Source organism: Chelmon rostratus, chromosome 16 (assembly GCF_017976325.1).
Source record: "Chelmon rostratus isolate fCheRos1 chromosome 16, fCheRos1.pri, whole genome shotgun sequence".
NCBI lineage: Eukaryota > Metazoa > Chordata > Actinopteri > Chaetodontiformes > Chaetodontidae > Chelmon > Chelmon rostratus.
Window position 1 is genome coordinate 17832138 of NC_055673.1, and position 19290 is coordinate 17851427.

The 19290-nt window shown below is 42.7% G+C and overlaps 2 protein-coding genes across 2 annotated transcripts; both read left to right on the forward strand.

Annotated features, from left to right (window-relative positions):
• Positions 1–291: 291 nt before the first annotated feature.
• On the forward strand, positions 292–6053 carry gjb9b (gap junction protein beta 9b). Its single transcript, XM_041955310.1, has 3 exons — positions 292–519; positions 3752–4222; positions 4526–6053. Exons 2-3 carry the CDS (start codon positions 3833–3835, stop codon positions 4952–4954), a joined length of 819 nt encoding a protein of 272 aa, XP_041811244.1. The 5' UTR covers positions 292–519; positions 3752–3832; the 3' UTR covers positions 4955–6053.
• A 6947-nt stretch (positions 6054–13000) lies between these two features.
• On the forward strand, positions 13001–17612 carry pef1 (penta-EF-hand domain containing 1). Its single transcript, XM_041955517.1, has 5 exons — positions 13001–13074; positions 13867–14113; positions 15634–15789; positions 16235–16378; positions 16519–17612. Exons 1-5 carry the CDS (start codon positions 13054–13056, stop codon positions 16746–16748), a joined length of 798 nt encoding a protein of 265 aa, XP_041811451.1. The 5' UTR covers positions 13001–13053; the 3' UTR covers positions 16749–17612.
• Positions 17613–19290: the final 1678 nt, after the last annotated feature.

Consider the following 19290-nt stretch of genomic DNA (forward strand, 5'->3'; position numbering starts at 1 on the left):
TTAAATGCCTGAAAGCAGCGCTGACTCAAGTCCTCATACTGGCTCACAGATTAGATTTTGCATTCTAATGTGTTGATTTGCATCAGTTTCATATCACATGCAACACCGCGCAGATCTGTCACCTGTCCGGTCAGCCAGCCTGTTGCTTACCCTTCTCTTCAAGTCTATAACCATCACATCATTTTCCACTCAAACTGTCTGTTAAACAGTTTCTCTTTCCTCTCTCTGATGTTATCTCTCCGTCACTTCTCTGTCTTCCCGCAAAATAGCCCGAGGCAGCTCTGCTCATGCAAAACAGGTCCAGATTGAAGTTGCCAGTGTGTGAGAGTATGTAGGTGTCTGTGCGTGATGCTCCACCCAGCCTCCCATTCCTGAACGCTTCCGATATGTCCACACCTCAAAGCCAACCCCCTCAAAATATCCAGGTGAGAGCAAGTCAGTTAGCATCGATACAAGGCCAGCTGGGACGCACTTGGCAGTCAGGAAGCACCTCTTTTCTGCTGCGCCTCTCTGCCTAAGGTAAGGTGCTTTGCTCTGTATTTAAAAGAAGTGCTAGATCAAGAAAACAGATGAAGAAAGATCTCAGTTTAATTTCAGATTAGTGCTGAAATGGATTCAAGAGGGCAAAATATAAAGGGACACTAAAAGAGCTAGAATATTGTTAATTCTGTTCCTTTTCTAACATACACAGAGGGAAGATCTTGACATACAAGATCTCAGAGAGAGCTCAGCCCTGGTGCGTACAAAAGAATGAGCTGTGTAAAGACAGATAACTGGAAGCGGTGCGAATAAAACTATACACGGCTTGCCTGTGCTTTACTCCTCCGGCTGATACGTCTCCCCTTGAAAAATGGAATAAAGCCAGGTTGAAGGTAAAAAGGCGAGATGTGCGCGAATGACAGAAAAAGAATGAAAAGCAGAGGTGGGAAGAGGAAGAAGAAGAAAAGGCGCACAAGAGAAACTTCAACCGCACCTTGTTAGCCATTGACTCATACAGACAATGAAGCCGAGGTGGATAGAAAGTATTTGCAACTAGCTCAACCTGTAGAGCGAGTCACAGTCAATGATCTATCACTGTTTCGGATGAGGTGTACACAAGGATAGACATGTAGACGTAATGGAGATCTGCACTGCGGATCAGGGGGATTTACACAAATGTAAAGGGGGGATTTCCTAAGAATAGTGTTGGCACATTTGGACATCCCTGCCGAATACGTCACACAAAGCTGAGAGTGTTTATGGCGGTTGATTTCCCCCATGCACGCTGTGTGAGGAGCTTGCGCTACAGCTGTATTTGCGTGGCGCTGAGACGGAAAACTGGAATCAAATGCCTCAAATAACCGGAGGTTTCTCAGTCTTGCAAAGCGTGATGCGTCTCCTCCGTCACAACAAAGAGAAAGACAAACACGGTGCAAAGAGATAGAGGAGGCCGCTGCTGTCGGCAGGGAAGGCGACACTGCAATCTAGAGCAAATAGGAAAACAAATTGTGGTCCAGCTTTGCCATCTCCCCGAGACAAGATATACTGTTGTGTCTGACCCCCCCCCCCCCATCCATGCTGAATGTCACCTCAGAGTTTGTTTGTTTGTGTGTGTGTGTGTGTGTGTGCATTTTGTATGAAATGGATAAATAATAAATCACATGCTCTGTATGTTAGTGCAAGAGCAGTCAATCATACCATATATGCATTTATGTAAGAGTAAGTGTGTTTGTGTCTCAACACCGGCCTCTACAATGCGTCTGAGGATTCCAAATAGTGATCCATCTTACAGCCCGCTTTCTAAACACAACTGAGGTGCATCATCGTCCCACAGACTGAGGCTCATTTCGAGATTAATACCACTGGTTGCATTATCCACTCAGGAGAGGTAAAGGTAGCATTGATTGAACCTCCCTGGCTTTCAGTAGCCTATGTTGTGATTCTGAGGGCATTCATTGAGTCGAGGCTTTTCATGCTGTGTAATTTAATAGTCAGAAATGCTGGATGAGAGAGAAAATAGCAACTGATTTGACAGCTCAATATGTCTACAGTGATGCCGAAACGCTGAAGAAAAGGGTTTCTGAATTCAAATACTCTGGATTAGACGAGACAGAATTGAAATGGAACAGTGAACAGTGAAGCTGTTATCCAACTTGTTCCCTGTCAGGCTGTGAGCGTTCATCAGAATGAGATGTAAATGTGTAAGAGGCGCATTTTTTCTGTTGTTGAAGTGAAATCCTTTCGAAAATCGTAGCCCTCGTGCAGCGTAGCAGACGCTCCTTGTGTTTACCCTTACATAACAAAATCAAATATGCATCTCAACGGTGTTTGCACCCCTCGCTCGTCAGTCACACCTGTCACTCCAGAGCTCCCAACCCAAACTAAATCTGTCAGCTCCTTTCAGATTTTAATGGCAATAAATCTTCTTAAACACACACGCCGTAAGGCGCATGCGTGCGCGCGCACCTACATCCAAGCGCCACTTTTGTTTGCACGCCAAATCTCAGAGAGAGGGAGAAATGGGAAGAGGAGACGCATGCAGTTACAGAAATCTGAAAGTACGCCCACACGCGTAGAAAAACAGAGCCAGCTGACTATGCAGGTGATCCATAACAGCTCCGGCTTTAAAGTCTGCACACGGTCGGACCATTAAATCCACATGCTAATATTTCAACTAAAACTCCCTCTCTCTCAGAGCACGGCGGTCCCATGCCGTCCCTTAACAGTCCTTTGAAGAACCAAGGCCGCAATAGGCCTTTGAGATTAGAGATGAGTGCGGCTGGCTGATCAACCACACTGTTCAAATAGCTGATTAATAGAGTTGAAAGTATTGCTTTGTCTTTTCTGCACACAGGCGGTCTCCGATGATGACTCATTCATTCATGTGTAATGAGTCAGTGCTGAAAAGGTAGCTCAGCGTAAATACGGATCAAATATCACAGGGACTGTTTGTGAAAATGATGTTTGGTTGTCTTCTTTCCTCAAAGTCAATCGCATTGAAATAGCTTTGCGATTGTTCATTCAGCTTCTACAGAGTGGGGTAATGGCATAGAAAAGCTGTATTACATTTATGGAGTAGTTTCTTAATATAGTATTATATAAGTATGCATACAAAAAGTCTATTCTAATTTAACTGGAAAACAACTGCAAGTAATTGGAGTACTTTTTTTAGTGATTTTGTGATCCTTGTGTGTGAGTAAGAACATGACATATCTACAAATGAGGAAATAATTAGGGGAACTCCACCTGTTTTACACATCAAGTCCAGTTTAGGTGCCTGAAGGCAACAATTCAGTCTGTGAAAACAAGAGCTTTATCAAATCTGAGAAAATAACCCTGATGATGTCATCGTGGTGTCACTGGGGTTAGGTCAGCCGTGACATTAATGCTGCAGAAAGTCTGCATTATAAACCGGCTGAGTTGTGTTTTAATACATGTGGGCGTTTACCAGGCAGGGAGGGCATACCCTAACATAATACACCATCAAGTGGCATCATGGGAAATGTTGGGCCTTCTTTGATCTTCACCTGCTGCATCACTTTTGACTTTTTGTCGCTAGTTCCCCAACTTTAAGAAGGTGCATTATTAAATCACTGGGAAAATTCCCTTTATGCCTTGCTGCAATACTTGCTTTATAAAACAAAATTAAATATATGACAAGAAGAATATGCAGAGCTTTTATATCTAATAAATGGAGAGCGAGTTATTCACATTTAAGTGCTTGAACTACTCTCCTGTTTCTAATCTGCGGTGTCATTCTTCCATTGCTCAGGGTGAGACCATCAAGAACCTCGTCCCACCTGGTCTCCTGAGGTGATCTCCTTCAGCCTCCTCCACCTCTAAGGTAGCAGTCATGAACTGGTCTGCGCTGGAGGCCCTCCTCAGTGGGGTCAACAAGTACTCCACCGTGTTCGGCCGCATCTGGCTCTCCATGGTCTTCGTCTTCCGGGTGATGGTGTTCGTGGTGGCGGCCCAGCGAGTGTGGGGCGACGAGAGCAAGGACTTTGTCTGCAACACGGCCCAGCCGGGCTGCAACAACGTGTGCTACGACCACATCTTCCCCATCTCCCACATCCGCCTGTGGGCCCTGCAGCTCATCTTCGTCACCTGTCCGTCGCTGATGGTGGTGGGGCACGTCAAGTATCGTGAGAAGAAGGACATGCAGTACACCGCCTCGCACAAGGGTGCCCACCTGTACGCCAACCCTGGGAAGAAACGCGGGGGGCTGTGGTGGACTTACCTGGTAAGCATGAAAGGGATGAAAGTCTGGCCTTCTGGACAGCTTCTTTTGCACGTCTTCGCCCAATCAGAACCAAGTTTTACCATCCCCTGAATTAGGTGCTTGCAGCGGCTGAAAAAGTTTGTTTTTATTATAGATCTGTGCTTTAATTTAATTGCCTTCTAAAACGCCTCATTCCTCCAGCTACTGTCAAACTCAGGCCAGTGGTGGCTGAAAAATCTCCTGCATGCTGTCCGATGGATGGAGAGGCAAATGAACATTTGAAAAATGTGTCTCCCAGTTTAACCCTTGTTTATCTTCTCATAGGTGAGTCTGATTTTCAAGGCAAGCTTCGATGCTGGATTCCTTTACGTGCTGTACTACATCTATGAGGGTTACGACATGCCCCGCCTGTCCAAGTGCTCCCTGGCGCCGTGCCCCAACACGGTGGATTGCTACATATCACGTCCCACTGAGAAGAAGATCTTCACCCTCTTCATGGTGGTCTCCTCTGCCGTCTGCATCTTTATGTGCATCTGTGAGATGATCTACCTCATCTGCAAACGCATCCAGAAACTCATTAGGAGGAAGACTGAGGCAGAGAGGAGGCTGTTCGCCGAGACGCACGAGATGACACCTCTGGCAGCGCCCAGGTCAGAGTTCAGGTCCAAAACGTCAATCCGAGTGGATCCTACAGCCTCTATCCACAACCTCAGTAATATCAAGGCTGAGGAGGGGCTGACTCAGAAAGAATAACGTGCAATATGGCATCGGTTATGTTGAAAAACTGAGCAAAGTACTCAAGGGACCACTGCAAGCGAATGTGTTCATCAGACTCCGTGGAGAACTGCTGCTCAACATCAAAGATCATCATCAGTTCAGGGATCTCCGAGACAGCGTTTTGTAAATATTGCAGAGTTAAATGACTTTCTGCGGGCACGCACACCTTATGCATGCAAATTGACCCCTCAACAAGGATGATTGCAGAGGGAGTTAAAGGGTTTAGAGTATATTTTGGAACTGGTTTGTATTGTGTGTTGACGTGTGCATGTGTGTGTGTTTTTGTGTATGTACCATTGGCCAGTCGTATGTTTAAGCTGTTATCAGGTGCCTTGTCACTAAAACTAGAAATCTAAAATGCTGAAATGACTCAAGTGATGTAAGTACAGTATAGAGAGTGAACTTCTCTGAACATACACACACTGCCTCCTAATGAATAAAACAGCATAAAGCACACAAAGCACATCCTTTAGGGGCAACACAGCAACTGACAGAAAGCACTTCGAGGTCATATATTTTGTTTTACGTTTTCTATTTATTGTTCTGATCCATAAACTTTTTTCACTGTTAAAACATTTGGGTTCTCTGTTCTTTTTGAAAAACCTTTCATAATTATCATCCATGAAACAGTTTATGATTGTCAGTTAAGGGCTTTTATCTGTGAAGATACAGTGTGGGACAAGAAAAAGAGACAGTGTTTCCGTAAACAATAACAATGGTGGTCAAAAATAAATAATGAATGGATACACATGAAGTGGGCTGTGTACAGTATATGCACGTATACATGTCCACCCAGTTCATATATAACCATCACATGTATATAGAAATAAAACCCTAAAGACTCTTAAGTAAACCCTGTATTTGTTAGAGGACTAAGCACTGGGTTATATTTATGAGAAACACTCCACTCTGCCATCCAGTCTGAAGCAGGGGATGTTGGTGTGGTTTTGACAGATGTATAAATGCACCAATAGCTTCCCTGAGCTGGACACGAATGTACAAATCCCACTGCAGCGAAGGTATGACCCGCTCTACTCTATCTAGCCTCTGATTGGCTCTGCCTAATAAAGGTGTTTCTCAGGTAGCCCCTGCTGTTTCTGCTGTTCTGCTGTCTTTGACAAATTAGTTCACGGTTGTTAAACCATAATAATTTAAATGTAGTCCATTGGTTCACAACAACCTAGTTGTGGAGGGTAGGAAAGAACATTAATGTTAAGCTTTTTATTAGCTCGAAACTGATAGGTTTTTTTTCCATTTCCCTCAGTGTTATTTATTGTTTTCATGCATTGAAAAGGTCCAAAAAGTTACAATGTCGACGCCATAGGGAGTTACTCCCTCCCACAGAAAACACTGCTCCTGAACAGCCTGAAACACTTCGGTTGTAGTCCAGCCTTTATTTCCATTAGCTGTCTGCGTCACTGTGTAACGCAGCACCACATCCAGCTGGGTGACTGTCCCGCCCACTGAAACCTGATGATTCTAACTCGCTGTCTGTCATTGTTATAGGAAGATGTGCATGGTATGAGCAAAGCATGCCTTTTTTTTTCTTTTTTTTTTTTTTTTTTTGCTGTTGGCTGAAAGAACGAAAGCAAAAGTCTTCATCTACTCACCATCTGAGCACGTCAAGACCCAGTGAACCTTCGAAGGATTCTCAGTCATCCAGATAATGCAACGCTTTGTCTCTCATCAAAGGGGCTTCTTCAGTTCTAAATGACTTGTGGGGAGTCCCAGGTATTTAACTTCTGTGGGTTGGTTGTGCTCCAGGCTGTGTAATGGCAGTTGTTGGAGTTGCTCGAGTCACCTGGGGCAGGGTGTAAACAGCAGAAGTTGGAATTGTCCCAAGGCTAACTGTGAATCATTGTTGAATGTCCTGAGAAGGGATGAGAGGACAGTATTGTCGGTGGCGGACAAGTGGTGTCGCAGACCTCCTCCTTTGTTGGGGATGGTTTCTCTTTTTTTTACATACACAGCCACCTTCAGTCCTTTTTTAAACATCTCTGCTCCCAATCTAAAATATATAAGTAGCTGTCCTCAAATGACTGTCCCTTATCTTCCTGCTGAGTCTCGACCTGAGGAGACAGCCCTCCTGTGCAGAGCCATGTGTTCCGTTAAATGGTTGTTTAGATTCTCCGATATACAAGTCTGTGCATTCCTCACTGCATTGGACTGCATACAGAAGATTGCTTTTCTCTTTGTATAGGTGTGCAGTCTTTCAGGTGGGACAGTTTCTGGGTTTGACACAGGGGTGCATTGTTTGTTAAAAAAATCTCTCTCAGATACTCCATCCACACATGGAATGACAATGTTCCTGCCTTTTATGTTGGTCTAATCGCAGGCATGTCCAAACTATTCCACAAAGGGCCATGTGGCTGCAGGTTTTTGTTCCAACCAAGGAGGAGCACACCAGGCTGGACCCATTTAATCAGCTGATCTCAGTCTTCAGCTGATAACTAAGTGATCCCTTGATGTTGATTGGTTGGCCTGGTGTGCTCCTTCCTGGTTCGAACGGAAAACTGCAGCCACATGGCCCTTTATGGAAGACTTTGGACATGCCGGGTCTAATGTTTATTTTGTTTGTTAGCCTGTTGAACTTAGCATTAGCATGTTGGGTGGCTAGTGGTGCTTGGGCGACTGTAAGTCCAACACTTTTAACATTGAAGGTCTATCAAAAGAAACTGTGAACATTAAGCATTATTTAAAGCCAACTAAATAACAAGGGTTACTGTCACTATTTTTTTATGTCGCTTTTTGTGGAAATGTATGCTGTATCACTATCTCAGTTAGCATTAGCCTTGTTGTTATACAGAAGCTTGTGCTGCTCTGGGATCCCCGCTGGTATGTGCATGTGTGTATTTGTATGTATTTGCTTGATAGACATACCATGAAGGTAATGATGCAACTACTTGTGAAAAAAGAAATCGTCAAACTGCATCTATTCATTTGCATGGCAACATCGTGTAACTTTGATTAGCACCCAGCAGCCACCATATAGTTGCAATGGTAGTGGCCCGCTGGCCAGTGCGGTCTAAGCTAAAATAAATCAGATTCAGAAGTTTTTGTTTTAGAAGCAGCTATTTCACCAGCATTCAGGGTAGATGTGGGTTGCAGTGATTCTGTGGTTGCAAACTGACAGAGCTGATTAGGGAAACAACTGGCACGACCTGCTCAGGCCAACAGGAGCTGACCAATCAGGAGACAGGAGCTAAAACGTGTCTCAAACAGATGGTGAATATAGATGTTGCAGCTACGCACAGAACGAGAAAAATAATATTTTTTGAACATCAAAGCATGTAAACCTATTCGAAATATTTTATTAAATGTTTCGGTTTTAAATATTCAGGAATAAATATTAAACAATCACTGCGGCTGCATTTTAAGAAGGCAATGCAAATATTGTGCCTTGTAAGGAAATGAAATAGCTTTGATGTGAGCAAAGACGTCCTGAAGATGGTCTGCACCAGTCTAGTGGAAAGTATAATCTCCTGTATCACATGCTGGTATGGAAATATAGGGGCTAGGAGCAAAAGTAAGCTCACACAAATAGAGGCAGTCGGTGGAATCGCACATACCAGGAGGAAAGCAACATCAATAGCAATAGCTGTTGTTTTTTTATGATATGTAATATATTTATTCAGTGTTTTTTTTTTTTTTTGCACTTTTATTCAAACCCTTTTTATGAGGCATGCCGTGCATTTTAATCCATGGCAGAGGATGTTCTTACGTGCATGTACTGTGTGTCTGGGTGCATGGTCTGTTTTCATCATGTCTCTTTGTCTTACTTTCATTTTTATCACACTGTGCGCTTTGCTTTGATGCCAGAGGCGAACTTCCATGCGAGTGGACGATAAAGATGTCTATTCTAGAAGACTTCCCAAATTGAAGTGTAAACCTGAAAATGAGCATAATGTGGCCTCTTTATCCCTAACAACATTCAGTGAAAGTTTGGTGGATGAAAGAGATGAAAAGGCAGCTATAACAATCCAATCATAGTGGAACACTTTCTGTAATTTTATTTCATGCCTTGAATACAATAGAGTCATTTCAAATGTTGAAGTAGTAGTTGGCCATGACTCAACATAACAATAACACCCGATCTCCCCTTTCAAGGATCAGTGAGTAGACTGCCATTGATTCATCAGACCTCGCTGATGTTCAGTCAAATGAACCAGATGGATGCTGATGGTTATAAACATACAAAAATATTTATTCATGAATGAATGAGCGAGCAAATAAACAGACCGAGCCATTTAACAACAAAAAGGCAGTTAACAATTGAACCATACAGTGAGGCGTAAGTTAAAAATAAATATGCATTAAAGTCCATAAAAACCTGACACCCTTTCCAAAACATGACACATTGAAAACCTCGCTTGTTTATATACAGAAGGTTCAATAAAAAACATGTTCTAACCACAACAAGGATACAGAACAGTGCACACAGGTTTACTTTGCATTTGACCATGACTTCCTGTCCTCCAAGTTCCTTCTGCAGACAAGAAATAGACATATTGCCTTTGAATGTGTTTTGTACTGCCATCAGAGATCGGCCTCTTGAACATATACAATTATTCAAAGCACAACAGGGCTGCCTGTTGTATTGTTTCATTAGTTTATGTGTAATCATACTGTACTGCAGACAAGCATATAATGTAAAACTACCTCTCTCCATAACTGTGAAATGGTGAACTTATTTTATATGCATTGTATCATCCTGACTGTGGGTTCTGGCCTTCCCCCATGTTAAGGTGGAGGCATGCCTCCTCATTAGTAGAGAGCCTCACTTTTAAATGAGTTTGAAACTCCTCCTCCCTGTCACTGAGTGTGGCCAGACGGCAAGAGTTTCTGTCATCTAAAGTGCCAAAAACAGTAAAAGGAAATCATCACAAAAATGGACAATGACCTTAGACAAAAAAAAAATTCTTTGGTGTTCACACCTAATCTCATGCTGGCTGCATAACTCAACTACCATTAATGCTAACAAGCCAACTCAACTAGATGACATGGTTAGCTTGTATCTCCCAGGGTTGTTCCTTGGTTAATTCAGTCTCTACATATTATTTGTTAGACGGTGCATCGGTGACGGGTGATAAGATCAGCAGCAGAAATGCCTCATGTTTTCCTGTTGACAAGCTGACATGTGACACTCTCAACCACACATCCCATGGGAGCATAAATGGGAGACAGACTTTGATGACCTCGCAAGCCAGTTATCTACGAAGAATCCAAGAAAGAACGAGGTATGTAACTGATAAAAACAGCTCTCGGCATCCTCCAAAATACTCAATTGTTTCATTCCTCCTGTGTCGTTGCAACTCCAAGTCCCATGGCCACTTGGAGAATGAGGCATGCTCCCCTCAAGGAGGTTGTGTACACTTAGTGGCCACTTTATTGGGTACACCTGTACAATCAAATCAATCTAAAAGTTCTGTCATCAATTTGCTTTTGTGAAGTTTATGATGTTCTGCCTTTGTTGACAGTTGGGTGTTTATATCTGAGGTCAGAGTTAAAGATGGATTTATACTGAACTACATTTTGTTGAGAGGAATTTGTAATTTTTTGTTCTCCCTATTTGCACACATGAGGGGGGCTGAGTATTATAAACACCTCTGAATATAATGCAGCTCAGTACACCACCACCATCAACTATGACCTCGATGCTAAAACATATAATTGAATGAACACCTCTATGACAGCGTAAAAAACCCTGAATATTATAGGCAACATTAAAGCATTTTTTATGGCTGAGCTGGGGCCTTGTGTGCAAGCCTTATTGCAAAAAAGGTGGGACACTGTGTAAAGTATAAACAAAACGAAATGTGATAATTTGTTAAACCTGTTTGACATATACTCACCTGAAAACAGCACAAAAACAATGCATTTAATGTTATACCTCATCAGCTTCATTGATTTTTGTAAATATCTGCTTATTCTGAATTTGATGCAACAACACATTTCAAGCAAGTTGGAAGCAAGGTTCAACACTTTGTGAAAACACGATTGTATAAAGGATGTTACAACATGGGCTCAGGAACACTTTGTGAAACCACTGTTGGTAAACACAGTTCACTTGCAAATAAGTGCATTCTAATTTTATTTATGATTTACACAGTGTGCAAACATTTTTAGAAACCGGGTTATATAAAAGACTCTGCAGCTTTCACACTGAACGGTGGTGTACTCACAAAATTAAAAATATGATACGTACACAAAAAAATACTTACATGTCTCCTTCTATACATGACCATGCAAACGACTATAAATATGACCTTCTTGTCACCTACTGTCCAAATAACAATGACCAAGTCTGCTGCAAAACACATGAAAAAGAAAAACTATGTGAGATCCAGGTGCTGATTACTAAGGTGGATGCCAGAAAAAATGGACTATTTGGCAGTTTGTCCCCCTGGAATCAGGAACACATGCAAGTTGACAGAGTGTCACAATGATGGTCAACGCAGCCGGCCCAGAGATCCGTACAACGGCCGAATTAAAAGAAAATAAAAAGGTCTGACATCAAAGTGTGAAATTACACATTAGACATCAACTAATTACACATCAGCCGCAGGATCAATTACACATCACACATGACTTATTCCAAGTGCATCTGCCCACCCCGCCAGTGCATTTTCTTCCCAAACGAGATGGATTTATGCGTCTCGCCTCCTGTGCGTCACGGATGTGTGTGTACCCTGGAAATTAGGTCCAAGGAGGACAGGTCCGCATGGTGGTGGTCACATGTAGGGAACTGCTGAAATGTTGCCAGGGGTTAACCCCTGATTCCTGGTGGTGAAGAACACACCCCATGTCCACAGTGTCCAAACCCAAGTTGTAATTGGAGGAAGTTCTTTCCAGCAGTGAAAGGTTTGACTCTCCTCTCGGGCTTGTGACGTGGTTTGCTTGTGGCTGTGAAATGCCCTCACCAATAAATTCAGGTAACTGCAGCATTACGTGGAGTGGAGCTTGAATGCTTTTGCTATCATTGCATGGATACGCAGTTGACTCTGAAACTTATCCACCCTCTGCCTGGATATCTAATAAAAGGCGACTGGTTGCCTTCTTTATTTCACATACTGACCAAATTTCTTTCTTGGCTGAAATTGAGCAGTTGCTTGCATTTATTAATATTCAGCTGTCATGCATGTGTATGTGAATGTCTTTACATTAGGATGTGAGTAATTGTGGCTAGAGAGACATAAGAAAAATACTAATGCATACGTACATCCGCCAGTGGTGGAAAAAGTGCTCAGATCTTTGACTTACAAACACTACAAATGACAATACTACAGTGTAGAAATACTCTGTTACAAGTACAAAAGTATTGCCATCAAAATACTCTTAGAGTACAAAAAGTAAAAGTCCTCATGATGCAGAATGGCCAATTTCAGAATAATGTGTATTACTGAATTATAATTATTAATACTTAATACATACATTCAGTTATCAAATAAATACAGTGGAGTAAAAAGTATAATATTTGTCTTTGAAACTTAGTGGAGTAGAAGTAGAACGTAGCAGAAAATAGAAATACTAGTGTAAGTAAATAAGTGTAGACAACTACACATAGTAAGCAATGCACATTATCAGTCAATACTCACTGAAGATTGTTTTCATTTAGAACTACTGCAATAATGCAGAGAAACGTGCCCTCATGTTGGTGAGATCAATTACCGCAACTCTCCTACTTAACTGCTCTGGGTGGTGCTACCTAGCTAGCGAGCTATTCCCCATATTATCATAGCAACCTGCGATTGTAATTCGGAAATATTGATTGTATTTTAATGCAATACCTCCTACGGTTCTTCTTCCTATATCGTCTCCCCAGACGGTGCTGACATCTAACAAGAACGCGAACATGTAACGACATTTTCCCACACTACTCCTTCCCTCACTGTGAGCTAATTTTCCGGAGACCGCAGAACAGTCCGTTTTTTCAACTTCCTGTTTTGTCAGTTGGCGCTACGAGAGAAACGTCATTGTCAGACTAAGCCAATCAGAGGCAGAGTAGGGCGGGTCATGCCGACAGAGCCGTATCCGCCTTTACTGCTGCCTTGTTGAAGGAAGTGAAGTCTGTCAGAATGAGTTTTCGCTACGGCCAGGTATCGAAATATTACGTTTTGTCTATGTCAACTACAATAACATGTTAATATTTTTAAGTAACTGTTCTGTCTTTGTTTGTTTTTTTGCTTTGATATAACGTAACTAATGGTTTATACATAGAAAACACAAGTAGCGTTAGCCGTTCCTGTGATTGCTTTGGATAGCAGTAAACCGTTGCTATTTTTCATTAACAGTCAGTATCGTTTGTAACGGCCTTTTTTTGCTAACGTTAAATCAGTTCAAGCTGTGCTAACATTGCTGATTTTAGTGTAGTATAGAACAATATTCAACTGTTGTATTGTTCCAATTATTTAAGTCGATTTTTTAAGTAGTCCTGATTATTTCTTGTTTACTCATCTAGGAGAAACAAGTAGTTTTTATAAGCAAAATAACGCCATAATGTAAACTTTGAGTGATGGGGCAAGCATTCAGGTTCTTCGTAGTTGAAGTAAGAATACCTCACTGTAAATATATTCCATCACAAGTCATGAATTCAACCTTTTAAACGAGTGAAGTACATAAATATTACCAGCAAAATGTTACAGTCAAAGGAGTACAGTGAATGGCGTCTCCTGAGAACAGCTTCACGCAGCATTGAAAAGTTGAGTGGGGCTAATTTTGTTTGTGTCCTGGATAGCTTCATCTACAACAAGATGTTACGATATATAACGAACAGGTAGCTGCCAGATATATGTGGGGGTGTCAAAATGATATTTCCCTGTTTGCAAAGTAGTAGAAAATGTATATACTCAAGTAAAGTGCAACTACCTCATATTTGTCCCCCACTGTAGGGTTATCCAGTTGGAGGCAACCCACCACCAGGTGCTCCATACGGGGGAGGCAGTGGTCCCTATGGGCATCAGCCCTCAGCTCCATATGCTGGTGCAACACGTCCACCAGGAGGTCCTTATGGCGCTTATGGAGCCCCAGGTCAGGGAGGGCAATATGGGCCTGGACCAGGGGGTGTCCCCGGTGGGCCGTATGGGGGCTATGGGGGACAGCCTCATGGAGGACCTTACGGACACCATGCTCCAGCAGGTAGCTATAGGCTGAGACCGCAGCTGCGTTAGCTTCTCTGGTACCTTTACTTGAAGCAGTTGAAGAGGTGTATTCTGAACACGAGAGACTGCAGATAGGCTTGAAGTCCCCTTCTTCCTGGCTTCTCTCTCCGTTTCTCTCTCCCTCACTCTGGGTGGGATGATGGATAGAAAATGACTTACGTTCCCAGACAGTCGTGTAGAGACAGGGTTCAGCTTGTGCCCCTCAGCAGGATTACACAGCTGGAGTGATGACTCCAGTAATACTGAGTGAGGGCTAAACAGAGTAAGAGACAGATGGGTAAAGAGGTGTGTGTGTGTGTGTGTGTGTGTGTGTGTGTGTGTGTGTGTGTGTGTGTTTGTTTGTGTGTACTGTACAGTACAGTACAGCCTGAGCCAGAACTTGATAGCCTATGTTGCGATCACTCCCCACAGGGACAAAATCCATCAGGGTCTGGCCTGAAGTCTCACCTGTCCCTCTCCCCATTCATTTTTCTGACTATGAGCCCTCCTTCCACTCCTCCCCTCGTCTCACAGCATATTTAACATTTCGTGTCTCTTCTGCCATGTATTCCGGTAATGGCCTCTTGCCCTGACATCTCCCTCCTCACTGAGATGACTTTTCCTCAACCCTTGACCAAGCAGCAACCTTTATTCACAACCTGTGCCTTTTGAAACACTCAGTTTGTATAACCAAGGTTGGGGATGTATTGTTTAGCAGATTACCAACTGGTTTCACAACTGTAGGGAGATTCATTACTCCCGAATTCACCATTTTTTCCTTTACTGGAAGATTATACAGTATTTGAAAGACATAGATTGGACAGCACAGCTGAAATGTGTTTGTTTGTATGATCTCACACAGTTTTAATGGTTTTTCTCTTATCCACATGTTCTTTCAGCCAGTAACATGTCAATACTACATCTACTAACTGTTACTGTAAACTCCATTGCATTTATAAAATGTGCATACTTATAGGAATTATATTTGGCATATCAATTAAAGTGTATTTCATGTTATAGTTACTGTATACCGTACTGTTTTCCAGACCAGTGCCTTCCAAACACCAAGGCCTAAAGATTGAATCAAGCACAGATGTATTATTTTTTATGATCAAGTTTCTGCTTGGCAGAGTCAGCACACTTTCAACAAGCGTGTTTCTTCATCTCTCGGTAAATAAATAATTATTTTGCATCCGAACGAGACAGCCACTTCATTTCGAGGAATCGTCACTGTCTTTTCCTAGATTTTTTACTGTTTCATACACACACACACACACTCGTATCTGTTAGTCTGAGAGCTTCAGTGAAATAATAACCGCTAGAAAATCTCAGGATGGGAAACGATAAAGAGAATAAATTAAACTAGTTGTCTCAGACAGACTGAAGAAGAAGAAGAAGAAGAGAGAAACAAGAGCATGCTAAGAAAACAATCTTCTGATGTGATGGGCGTCTTCGGAGTCAGTCTGAACCCCCATCCTTTCTTCACCATCCTATTACTACTCTATTTCCCCTCTGCAGGTAACATCCCTCCTGGCGTTAACCAAGAGGCGTACCTGTGGTTCCAGAGTGTTGACACGGACCACAGCGGCTTCATCAACCTGAAGGAGCTGAAGCAGGCACTTGTCAACTCAAACTGGTCTTCTTTTAATGACGAGACCTGCCTCATGATGATCAGTAAGTCACACGGTTGCAGCCAAATGCCAATGCCAGAAACAAAAGAATAAAGGAGTGGTGGGACAAAGGGGACGAAGACAAAAGTCTGGCTTTATGTTTGAGTAGCTAAGTCTCCCAAGCTACTAAATAGAAATCTCTCCTGTTTAGGCAGCCATGAGTCAGCCTTAAAATATGACTGAGTCATGTTTGTCTTGATGTCTGTTAGTTGTGCTCCCTACATTCCAGTTGTATTTGCCAGCCAGTGACTAATGTGTCCCATTACCGGAATGAGAAATGTGTGACTGCTTTTCGATAATACAGAGAGAAGATCCACAATGATGGACGAAGGGCTTGCTGGAAACAGAAAATGCACATCACATTTGAGCTCTGTTTCGCAAGAATTACTAAAGAAAAGCGCCCGAGTCTTGCTTGTGCTGAACGCGCTGTGTTTTGTGTTTCCTGTCAGACATGTTTGACAAGACTCGGTCAGGTCGAATGGACCTGTTTGGCTTCTCAGCTATGTGGGACTTCATGCAGCGGTGGAGAGCGCTCTTTCAGCAGTATGACAGAGACGGTTCAGGCTCTATCAGTGGCATGGAGCTCCAGCAAGGTATCCCCATTTGTGCATGTGCATTGTGTGTGTGTGTGTGTAAATGACCATGATTGGCACAATCAGTGGTTTCACTCTCACACCAGTCTTTTAAAATTATTACCAAAATACTCCTTCCTCCGTCCGCCCCCTCTCCCCAGCCCTCGCTCAGATGGGCTACAACCTGAGCCCTCAGTTTTCTGAGACACTGGTGCGGCGCTTCACCGCGCAAGGCGTACGACCCGGCATCCAACTGGACCGCTTCATCCAGGTGTGCACCCAGCTCCAGGTCATGACGGAGGTGTTCAGGCAGAGGGACACGGCCATGACGGGCAACATTCGCATCAACTACGAGGATTTCCTGTCTGGGGCCATCACCAGGCTCATGTGAGCCTCATTCCACTGACAGTCCCTCTGCACTGTGGATTCACAGCACCATTCCATGTTCAGGTCATGTTTTTCCTCAGTTTTTAATGCTCTCCCATAAGTGCCCCAGCCTGTTGGCATGTATACAGTATATCAGCCAGTGCACATCATTCCATGGCGTTTTGCTGAAAGTAGATAAAGCCTCACACCATGCTGCTGAATTGAGTTCAGAGGCTATTACAAAGGCAGATAAAGCCTTCACTGGACAGCTTACCTTTCACCAGCTGGTCAGCAGGAAAGTGCTTGTGGCTTATTATTACATCAGCCACCATCTACTGTAGGTCAGTCAAACAGTCATAATCTTACCATAGATGCCTTCATGACAATTAGCAGGTCTCTTGTTTACTAGTGCCAGGACAGCACTTGATTCAAATGACTAATAGTTTACCTGATGTACAAGAGAGCACTTGATACATATTCACTGAATGTTGACCTGACAACCCCACCGACCACATATCTGTGCAGACTGAATCAGTGTAAAGACTTGACTGCAGGAGATAACAAAATCCACCAGAGATCATTTCTCTGCTCCTTCATACGACTGCATGACGATGATTCTGATGAACTGCAAACTCATCTCCTGCGACTTTGCTCACATGCTGCATTAGCATGTTCCCGTGCCATCAACACAGTTTTAGATTCTCTGTCAAAGTACGTACCTCAGAAGTATTCAGCATTCCCTGAGGGTTTTTCCATGTAATGGTTGCACCTTGTATTGAACAGTGCTTTGTATTGCAAATGTGTGTATTTGAGCAAAAAAAAAAAACACATTGTAATATCAAATCTATCTCTTACAATTAATGAGAAAGCTTTGGAATTAATTGATTCTGAATGTTTAGAAAAAAAAAACGAATTTGTTCAATTTTTTTGCCTAATTGCACTCCTGTGGGCCAGTATGAACCACAAATAAAAACAATGAACTGTGGCCAAAAGACACAAGAGCACTAAAAAGTGCACCTCAATGAAATGGGAGGTTCAGTGATTGTGGGGCCAAGACTCTCGCGGCCGTCTGAACTATTTGTTCTGAAATCAGTGAACATACCAGCTGATTCATAATGCCAAAAACAAATAAATGCTTTTGTATCACGTTTTGATGTTTTCAGATTCTTGACTGACAACCATTCACCGTTTTAAGGGTTTTGAAGCTACATACTGTATGTACTGTTTAATCTGCATCTGAATGGTAAATACTGTGTTAATGCAGCAATACCAAGGTAATACCAATATTAACTATATCAACATGACAAATTTAGATGCATTTATATATATAGTAATAGTTATAATATATAGCACTTCTATTATAATATAATTTTTTTTGCTCTTTTAGAGCAGTTGTTGCTGTATTTTCTTTAACAACAGCCATGGCTAGTCGAAATCCAAACCCTGCTCATGACCTTTGACCTCAAAATGCCCAAAAGTGGGTACTCATTTCACCCTTTCTGGGACAGATTGACTGGACCAAAGACCCTCTGTCTTTCCTTTCACATCTGGCGCCCCTCTCCCTCACCATCTGCTGCTCTGTTTGATTCGTCTGTGTCGAGTCCTCTTGCTTCTCTTTCCAAATCAGAGGCAATCCATCAAATTCTATTGTGAGTCATTTTTTTGGTCATATCCCGCCTCCTTCACCTCCTTTCCCCTTTCCCTCCATTTTAACCTGAGGCTAAACTCCTCAAGCACCCTTTCTGTCACATTCTTCCTGCCATCCGTCCTGCTCTGTTGACATGTCACCTGAACATGGGTGTGGTTTAGTGTCTGGACTGTGTTCAAAACATCGAGTTTAGGGACTTGCAAGTGCAACCAAAAGTGCACCATGTTTGAAGGTTTGAGCCTATAAAGAGAATTGCAGCAGCCCTTTTCTGGTGCGTGTCATTCAGTAGTGATTTAAGCTAAGTCCTGATTGTAATTTCCTGTGTAATGAGGAAATTTCCCACCACTGACCATGCCTGACATCTGTAATTAACTTTGGCAAATAAAGCAGGTCTATGGGGCTCACTTCAGTTAGTGAGGGTGTGACACTCCACTCTGTCAGCCACAGTTTGTGATTTGGATTGATAAGACGGTTGTATTTTTACAGCAAAATTTTGGCGAGCGCGGCTCTAAATCTCATTTACTAATAAACAGGAGCTGCTGAAATCATCCTGGCGCCGCTAAGGTTGTTGGTAAAGCAGAACTGGCACTAGTAATGTTGTTCTCCCTCAAGGGATGAGCACATTTCACTTTATCTGACGGGACTGATCAAATGCCAGTTCTGGCAACGACAAGATGGACGGAATAGAGGGAGGAACTGCTTAAAAGAATCATTTTGGAGCATGAAGCATAATAACCCACACAGAATCCATTTTGAAGTAATGATAACACATAAATCTGAATATAGCTTCTTTTTTTCCTTTTTTTAATTTCTGCTTCTGCACAATTGGCCAATGAGTCCAAACTGGTCATCGCTCCATGACAGGCCGCATTCCAGTGGGCTCTACGCTGGTATATATGGAAAACCTTTTGGCTTGGGA